At 39.5% G+C, this 10255-nt stretch overlaps 1 protein-coding gene across 2 annotated transcripts in view; it reads right to left on the bottom strand.

The window, feature by feature from the left end:
* Positions 1-320: 320 nt before the first annotated feature.
* Positions 321-10255, bottom strand: part of nsg2 (neuronal vesicle trafficking associated 2) — a 59392-nt gene continuing 49457 nt past the window's right edge. For both annotated transcript variants that reach the window (XM_026181697.1, XM_026181696.1), the window contains exons 4-5: positions 7341-7451; positions 321-1765 (exon numbers count right to left, since the gene is read on the bottom strand). In XM_026181697.1, coding sequence (XP_026037482.1) covers positions 1571-1765; positions 7341-7451 — 306 coding nt within the window. In that variant the 3' untranslated portion in view covers positions 321-1570. The remainder of the gene's footprint in view (positions 1766-7340; positions 7452-10255) is intronic.

The raw sequence follows: 10255 nt of genomic DNA, 5'->3' as shown, positions 1-10255 counted from the left end.
GAAATGCCTTATCTGCCATTTACAAGACTATAGAGACATGTAATATATCCAGTAGTTATTATTCATACAGGTATTTTTTTCCTAATAATTTTATTTTACTGTCAATCACAGGTGCTCATTATTATAGCAGACAAATTTGCCCCACAGCTCTGGAAACTTTAACAACGTGGTTTGAATCTGAGTATGTACATCTCAATAACATAACATGGTGCAAAAAAGCCGTCGCTCTCTTTCACGATGCTCTGCCTCGGGCCCACATTAGACGCCGTGTGAGCGCTAAAGAGACGCGGCGGTGAGCGGGACTGACAGACACACTCGGCACAGGTCACAGCTTGTTTTATTTTGAATTCGAACCAAGAGAAGAGGGACAAGGATGCACACGGATAAATTACACCAGGTATCGCTACATATCAACTAACAACATCACAACATCTCATTAAAGCGCTCTTGACAACAGATCCAACATTACCAAATTGAAAAAAAATTAATAATAATAAGAGTGCAGGAGGATAACTTGGCTGCAGCTGAAGCCCATCCATAAACAGAACAATACACAGTGGCAAATAAAGAGTTTTGGCAAGAGACAGTTGTATGCACAATATCTTGTTTCCCATCTGCAACATTGTGTTTAATGAAGCTACAAGACTGGCAACTGAAGCAATATGTAGTTCACATAAAGGAATTGTACTAATTTTAAAAAAAAGGAGAAGAAGAAAAACTCCCTAAAGCTACTACAATGCATACACACAACCTAGCCTGAATGCACATCTTTATGTACAGCTTAGCTCACTGCAGGATCTCAGGATTTAAAATGTATGGCACATCACATTTAAAATGTTCTTCTTCTTGTGTATGAGCGATTAAACAGCAATGAAGGGGGGGGGGAAAGTCGTTCGGTCAAGTCAGAACTGACGCGGGCCTTGGCCTCAGACAGACCAGCTGAAGCTTTGACACATTTTGGGTGATACGCCTGTGTAGTTTTTGACAGGTATGCCTGAGGTTGCCTAGTCTGCACAAAAAAAGCTAGAAAGAAGAGGGGCTGAGAATGACTATACAGTAACTACAGTATACACACTGGGGAAAATATGACTTCAAACTTCAGAGACTCGCACAAAGAAGCGTGAATCTCAGCGTCAACTCGTGCCTTCGTACAAAGAGTTACCTGGTAATCACATACAAAACATCCATAGATTACAGTAAAAAATAAATAACCATGATAGTCAATGAATAATCATTTTGAGGAAGGGAGTAAACAAGATAACAAGAGAGCAGACTGCAGGTGGATGTGGGTGTACGTCAGCAGATGATGATAACCTCAACAGAGTAAGAGATCGGATGCCCCTCGATAAGAATGAGCACATAAAAGAGCAGACAAGTTAATCTGAATACAAATGTGCTTGTGGGGTTTAATGTCTGCATGCACGATTTCACTCTATATATGTACTCTTGTGTGAATCTGTCTCTTTTGTCTACAAGTCTAAATATTCACTGACATGTTGTCGGCCTGTGTCTGCATGTACGTCTTCATGTCTGCATGTGTGTCTTTACATCCTTTAACCATTCAGCTAACTCAGTGGCCCTCACCGCCACTCGGGGGTTTGGCGTCGCGCCCTCCTGACCCTCCAGGCAGCCAGGGGGAGACAGAGTGCGAGGTGGTCTGCTTGGCCATGCTGTAGTGGCTGATCACTGTATAGAAACGGCCCCTGGAGTTGGCATCCTGGGCAGCGTAGTAGGCCTCAAGAGAGGCTGGGATACACCGCTTGTGCTGTAGGGGGAACAACAGTGAGGTTGGTGTGATTTAGCAGGAGAGTAACATGCTAATTAAAAACTCTGAATTAAATACTGAATCATTTACAGAGTTAAAGCAATGAAACCTGAAGGAAAACATTAAAATCCCAACTTCAATTACAATCCAGGCAAAATGTGTTTATACCACATTTATTAAGTTTTTACACTGATTGTATACTTAGCATTGGCCACATCAGAAATATTCAAAGATAACACTACATCAAGGAAAAACAGGTACGGTGCTGCTACTGTACTATAATCACTTGTGCTCCAGTTCTGACAGAGACTAGAAACAGAGATGTCCCATATTAGCTTCTAGCATATTAGCGTTAAATCCTTCTGCTCACAAGCAAAGGTTTTAAATAACCAGGTCCAGTAAAGACCTCATAGTCCCATTTTATCCTAATAGCACATTCTAAACGAGCTGACAGCTCTGCCTCCCAATCTAAAAGTGGACCCGACTCCCAGTTTGGGTCTGGGAGACAGCTCTGCTTTTAAGACAAGACTTAAAGCTTTCCTCTTTCCTCTTAAAGCTTATAGCTAGTTGTTTAACTCTGGTTTTCTCTCAGAGGGTGTATCTTTTGTCCCAGAAGCTTGGAAAGAAAAGCATCTGGACTTCTTTAAGTTACTTGAAGCCGTTTCACCTCTCATCTGAGAAGCTTTTTCAGTTCTAAGGGAAATTGGTGGAGAGTCCCAGATTTTAAGCCCTATGGGAGGGTCCCCAAGTGGGTCATGGACCTCCTATTGATCCTCTACCTAATCACACTAACCAAGGTGTGAAAATGGGTATGGGACAGAGAAGACAGGTGGTTTGAAAGAGGAGTGAAAGCAGCCATCTATGTCCACTGTGAACGACCCTCCTTGAACAGAGGCGGTGGTTTACAACACCAACTGTCTGCCATCTAAAATCCAGTTTTGAGATCCCTTTCCAGACGCCTTAACGCCCACTCACACCCTGGGCCAATTGACCTCAGGAAATCACATGATAGGGTGGGGCTCAATGAGTTCAGCCGAAAATTTGGCTGATTGTGACCTACACCCGTTTTCACACCTTGGCTTGACACTCTTGGGGACAATCCCATAGGGTTTAAAATCTGGGACTCTTCACCAGTTGCTCTTAGAACTGAAGAAGCTTCTTGGATGAGATGTGAAATGTCTTCAAGCAACTTAAAGAAATCCAGACACTTTTCTTTCCAAGCCCCTTAGACAATATACACAACTTTCTCCCCACAAATTTTAAGTATACTCTTCTCTATTTGTACTAAGTTTGTGCAGAAGAGACAGAAAAAAAGATTAATAATATTGCCACAACATAAATCTTCTGGTGGCATTTGACATAATACAATCAGGGTCTTATGAAAGGATGAGAAACCCACTGTAATATATAATAAGAACAAGGTAATTATCTCATGTTTTCTAATACTTTTTGTTAGAACACTGAACACACACAGTAATATTGTCTCTTATTAGGTAAGTCACAGTGAAATTGTGTGTACTCTGTCACATTAATGATTTTTTAGTTACCACATTACCTCATTGAAATACCTTATTTATTAAGCAGTTACCTTTTTATATTTTCTATGTAAATAACTGTATGTTTGCTCTGTTATCTGATGGTGTAGCCGACCAGCTACAGCTTTCATTATACATTGTAAAATGTCAATAAAAGGCTTCTATTTCTGATTCTAATATTAGTTGTAATAAGGAGGTAAAGTCAGAAGACACAAGAAGACGCCTAAAGCTCTGCATAAGATTTATAGGTCAGTGTGCTCCAGTGTGTACCCATTTAAAGCCTCACATAGTTGTGCTGTGTGTGGCACACTGTGTGAGCAGGCGTGTCTTTCTATTGACACCTTTCCACCTTGTGAATGTGGATGTGACACTGCTAATAATACCTCAGCAGACTGCAGTCAGAGCCCCTGCAGAGGTTGTGGGCCTCAAACTAGATTTATTCCACCTTAAAGACTACATCTGTCTAGAGACACAGACTTGCAAGGTGACCTCTTACAAGGTAGAGTAAAACTTATAAGTAGAGGGCAGTAGAAATCAGCAGAAAAGAGGCTGTCTGTATCCATACACTGTAAAACCTAAAACAGACTGTTGCATAAGGACATCAGTGTGAAACATTTTCTTTTACGACCTCAGCCGTAATGATCAGGAGTCAGTCATAATGTGGTAATTACCATAAAATATTCAGCATGTCTGATTTTTCTAATTTTCATCTAATTGTCAACCAAGCTATTAACATATGATAGAGGACTAAATTAAGTGTCTTTTTGGCTTCTGTGTCAAAGAATAAAAGCAGAAAATTACACCGGTCATAACAAAATCATTGACGCCATTGATGGATTATTGCCTGTCAGATAAGCCTCATCAGCCTCTTCGGTTAACATGAACTCAGAAATGAATAAAAGTAGGGCAGAAGTTTTTTTTCTTCACCCAGGGGAGACTGCGCTCACCTCTATTTCCTGATTTAGATAGGTGGGACGTTAGAGAAGAGCGGACAGGATTCTGCAGTTTATATGGCAGAGCAAATATTTGCCAACACGAATGGCCAATGACAGAGAAATTTATTGTGAAATTTTAGAAAAATACTTGGATGCTCCAGTTTCTCCTGCTGTCAGGGGAGGAACAACAGAAAAACAAAAAAAGGAATGGAAAGAAAATCTCATTACGGTGACATGTCGTAGCTGGACCTTAAAATATTCTTCACAGCTCATGCCTTCTTCAGGATGTAGCACGAATGAGCTGAAGGGGATGTATGTACAGGAGAGGCATGAGCACGCGAGCATATAATCAAACAACAGCTGCTCCACCTCCAAAACAATTTGATCCTATGAGCCTATTGATTTTGCACACGCTGAGATATCTTTCAGTTACACAGATGCTCAAAAACAACAGCAACGACCAAACAAAGAGGAAAAAATGATAAATGAGAACCACACATGTGACACCGCAGAGTATTGAACATTTTGGTGTTAAAGAACAGCACATATATTGATTTAAACAACAGTAACACACAAAGACGACATAAACCACACAATCATCACAAAAATAACTAAAATCTCTTCCTTAAAGACCTGGATCCATAGCTTACCATTGCTAAATCCAAAATGTTTTACAGTGTTAATGTGTGATGCATTAACATCATCACACATTTTTATGTTCTCACTCCTCAAACAAGCACATCAACTTTCTCCACTTGGCTATCTTTGCACATTAAAAAAAAAGCTTTCACACATCAATAAACCAGAAAATCTTTGCTGAGGGCTCACAGTTTCTTTTAATGGGGGCTTAAAATCAATATACCTCATGGATAGCTGAGTGTTTAAGAAGATTTTGTGCTGATGAGAGATTTGGAAAAGCAGGTTCAAGAAATAACATCCAGATTTTGTACCTATGAGCATAAACCGAGGCTGCAATAGCTAGGATGTGTTTAGAAAGCAATGTGCAACTAAAAATACTCACGTCTCAGTTCGATTAAGCAAATCATTTAATTGAACCCTATCTGATAACCCTGGGTGGTCTGAGGTTAAATATATCATTACTCCTTTGCCTGAGCAAACCATCTACTGTGAGGCTTCTCACCAGGTCCTGTAAAGGTCCCGTGTGACAGTAATTCTGTGGTCTTTACACTGACTCCCTGTAAAGTTTGGGGCTCAGTGTGAGACTTTGGTAATCACTTTCAGAGCGCTTCATGGTCAGACGCTTCCCCTAGTGAACTTCTCCATCCACGCGTAACTAATAAGCCTCTGAGGTCAGCTAATCAGTGCATTTGGTGGTACCTCGATCTAGGTCAAGGACAAACTCAGACGGCGCTTTTTGGTTTGTGGCTCCCAAGTTGTAGAACTCGATTTAATTCGACTTCAGCTCTGTGGACACTGTCTACACCTTTAAAAAGAAGCTTATGACCCACCTATGCAGGATTGCTTCTATCTACTTTTATCCATTCATAGCATTTTAATTGTTGTTTATATTGCCACACACTTTGCAACATTTATTCTTGAAAAGTGCTACATAAACAAACGTCACTTACTTAAATCTTTCCCAATCCACCCATGACTACACTCAGTAATGCACCATCCATAGGAGACAAGCTTTTAAGCAGTACACACCAGGATCCAAACAAAGAACGTGGCTAAACAAAAAGGCTTTGGAAACCTTGTGAGAATTTCACTTAGAGCAAGACATCTGCTACTGAAGAAAACACAGCAGAGCTTCATCATTTGTGTGTTACCTACTATTTACATCTGGATGCGTCTTTGTGGACTAAAAGAAAATTAAGCGACTGTATGTGAGGTGATGGGAGACACTTTGGACCCAAATCTTAAGAAGGACATAGATTATAGGCCTGTTCTTACTGTCAAGTGGCTCCCATGCTGTTCTTTATTACTAAAAGGTTTAATTTTCTGTATGCTTAAGACTTGAAGACCATGCTTTGAACACTGCAAGTATTTTTTTTTCTTAGTGCATGCATAATTAATAGGAGTGAATGTCTAAACAATGGAAGAGTTTTGGAGGTATGCTGATGTGCCTTACTAATTAACTGAACACAGAGGTGGGAAGTACCGAAGTACAGATACTTCTATATTTTACTTAGGTAGAGTTTTCAGGTACCTCTGACTGAGCACGTGCTGCATATTTTGATCAGTGTATTCTTATGACAATGCACTGCAGCAAAAAGATGTCAATATAATACAAATTTAATCGAATTATGGTTAAAATCTCGCTCTTTATTGATTGATTAAACATCAGATCATTTTGTACATCCCACTTGACATCCTGTGAGCATGACTTCCAGTTCAAAGCCTAAATTCAAGGGGTTTAACAAACATATTGCATTAACTATTTAGAAATTAGTTCAGAAACTCAAAAGTATTTAGATAATATGATACAGGGATTGTTTTGGGGTGTTTTTTTTATACAAGGACTCATTTACCTGTAGTAGGCTAAAACCTGATATTAGGTTATCCAAAATATTACAATATTCACAGAGGAATGAATGGGCAGTTTGAAGAAGTGCACCTCGATAGGCATGATAAACCAAATGACATTATATTATGTGGGGCTTTTACTTGACTCTGTGTCTCCTTTTGAGACCAACCAGATTAATTCAGACAAGTGCTATAGAAGTAGTGAAAAACCACAGTGCTATTGAGATTATTCATCTCTTCTTGACATGATCCTATTTAAGATGTGACAGATGTGTTTCCACTTGATATATTACCTGGAAATCTCCAAGACAGGAAAATATCTACTGTAGAATACTGATAACCCTCAAATATGTTGTTTTGGAGAAAAGGAAGAAGGTAGTCCAAGTATTCACAAAAGGCATGAAGGTGCAAAAATTAAGATAGACATATTAATAAAAAAAAAATGCTAAGAAATGGCTCAATAATAATAAGTTATCGTGTGCTGCAGGCTTGCTCAGCACTGAAGAGGCTAATCTACAACCCACATTCCAGCACAAACCAGCTACTGTGTTAAACACCTCTCCTAATAAATGTGCTGCTGAGCAATAAAATGAAACACTGGCCGTTTATGGGTATTACCTTATAAATGAATCCATCTGGGCAGGCGTGGTCGTAGGTGAAGGCTTTATAAACCACCAGGAACACAATGCAGGCAAGGAAGGCCAAGGCCAGGATGATCAGAATCGTCACCTGCAGGGAGGACAAACACTGGTCAGAGCAATAATGGACGATTGTAGTTTTCGTGAGGGAGGTTTAGGGTTAGACAGCGAGAAAGATTGAGCGTGTGCACCAGTGCGTGTCTACATGTGTGTGTGTAGTCATGACAAATGGTAAGATGTTGTTGACTGAGGTCAAAAGCTCCTCAAGGCAAGGTGTTCCTGTTGAAATGTGTGATGAATGACTCAAGTGGTGACACTATTAAAAAGTACCTTGTTTCCACGGTGACAATGCTGCAAAGATAAGACATTAAGTGAGCGAGGTAAATCACTGTTCTGTTTACCTTTGTTCAGGTATATATGTGTGTTTCTCTGATACAGTACATGCATATTTTGCACCAACACCTTTGTCACTAAAAGGTCTCTTTTTTTTTTCTTTCAAAAACTCAGTTTGAATCAAAGCTCTTTTCTGTTCAAGCATCCCAGTAAGCTGTGACAGGTGTGACAGCGAGCCTCCACATACCATCCCTGGCCTGTCGTGCTACATATCCATCTAGATCGCTTTGGTGTGAATTACCCACCTTCGAAGACCTTGCTGTAGAAATGTCTGCCCTCTCTTGGTTGTAATGAAACTGGCACTTGGTTTATAAACCCACAATCCATGCTGAGAGCAATTTCATGTGGGAACTATTTCTAACAAACTACACCCACCAGTTGTATCAGTGCATAGCAAAAAGCGAATATCTACCCACGGCGAGAGGCTGTGTTCATGACAGGATGTAAATATAAGTGACCACACACTGCAGAACTACAGTATAATGTTAGTGAGCTGGATGCTTGTTTTACTTGGCAGTCAACCCACAACAGGGTAATTTAGATGGGTAAACAGTGTTACAGATAAAAGGAAAAGCAGGTAAAATTGATTTGGGGATAATGACCCCTTCAATTTTTGTCATCATCTGAATTCATTGTCTTTTTCCTGTCTTCCTCCATCCACCCCCAGTTGGGGGTAGAAGATTTAGATTTGTTCTGTTTGTGCATGATGTATTGTATATGTTGTTTTAGACTGCTGTATGTGAAGCAAATTAGCCCACAATGATATGGCATTAAATTGGTCCTGAAAGATACGTATCTATGAATTCTTATTTCATAGATCGAACAAGGTGCTGGAAACATTCCTAACAGGCCTGACGGTATCACGCAGTTGCTGTACAACCCTTATACAAATTGTGTATTTCACCAAAAAGGTGGCCTCTGGTGACTGTGAAAAACATTTGATTACAGTGAACTATTGCTATGTTCAAGAAACTATTCTAAGTTAGTTTAAGACATCAGAAGATGGGTACACTGTGGTCATAAAGGACTGTACATTGTCAGAAACAACACTCAGGTAGGCTGTGGCATTTCACCCTCTATCACCCAGGACTTACACTTAGTATAAGTAATTTTGGCTGTAAAACTATTTTAAAAATCTAATCTTTTAGGAACCATTTGAATGTTTTCCTCAGCCCAGAATAGTTGAGGAGTTACGGTAATGTGAAGTGCACATGGTAAAATCTAGGCAGAGCTGATTTTTCCGTCTGTGTTCAGACGGCAGAACCTAATGAATGCTTTATGCTACTGTGATACATCAAAAATCCCTTTAAAGCTCGTCTTTTCTTCTTTCTGAAGCCATTTTAATTTAATCTGTAGCACAAACAGTAAAAGAATGACAGTTAGTTAAAGAGCACCTGTAAAAAGAGCCAGGGTTAAACAATGCTTAGCTGGTACTAAAGGGCCCAAAGTGTGCCAAGAAAACCTCCTCCATGCCATTACATCACCACTAGCAGCCTGAAATGCTTAACAGGGCAGGATGGATCCATGCTTTCATGTTCTTTACACCAGATTTTCCATTTTTCTAAAGTAGAACAGTATTGTTTTTTTCTGTTTGCTTGTTTTGTTTTTATCCATGGAGATATGCTGCAGTCACTCTGTTGTTAAAAATGCTATCGATTGGTTTTTGGACGTCTTGTCTGTGAGCCATCCACGTGAATCAATCAGAACCCTTCCTGCCACCAAACCTGCGCTAATTGTCAGCGCACTTGAGTTAGTGAATTTGCCCACCATTTAATTTCTGAAATTCTCCAGCTGCTCACTGCCAAAAGCAGAAGAAAGAAAAGTGCCCTTCATTTTTCACTGTAAATAACAGGGTGCACAAAACAGAATTATAAATTGCATATTCTTGATCTTAATGAAATATAATTTAAAAGAAAAGAAATGAAACAAAGCATAATGTTTGGGTCAGTTTCAATAACAAGGGCCAATGAAATGTTATCAGCCTGGACAAGCACTAGTATGGAATCAAAAACATTATGCAGTGTGAAAAATGCCCAAATATCAGCCCAAAGCAGAGCTAATCGAAAATGATGGAAGTAATGCATTTATTTCTGCATGCTGATGCAAATGTGTAGTTTGATGTGTGAAATATTCATTTCCCTGGCAGGCTAGACAATGTTGTAGTAAAGTAGATTAACATATAAAAGGATTTGTTTCCTCCTACTTTCTACTTGACACCCTGATTGGGTGCTTCTGAGTGAACATTTAATTAGAATTATGCAAATGGAGTACAAAGGATAGCTGTAGGTAAGTGTGAGCTGAATGAACATAGCTGTATCTCCTAAAAAAAAAAGAAAAACGTTAATATTAAAAGTCAGAGTTATCCCAGGGAGTCAGCTGAAATATGGACTCTTCCATAATGGATGAACGTATCTAATTTTCTCTTTTCATTTCTAGACCAATGTTAAAGCCCGATTTACTGCTGTGTATACAATCTGTCACAGCGAGATGTCAGAGCAATTA

The sequence above is a fragment of the Astatotilapia calliptera genome, chromosome 10 (assembly GCF_900246225.1).
Source record: "Astatotilapia calliptera chromosome 10, fAstCal1.2, whole genome shotgun sequence".
In the NCBI taxonomy this organism is placed as follows: domain Eukaryota; kingdom Metazoa; phylum Chordata; class Actinopteri; order Cichliformes; family Cichlidae; genus Astatotilapia; species Astatotilapia calliptera.
The sequence above is the reverse complement of the archived record's forward strand: the minus strand, read 5'-3'. Positions and strand labels throughout refer to the sequence as shown.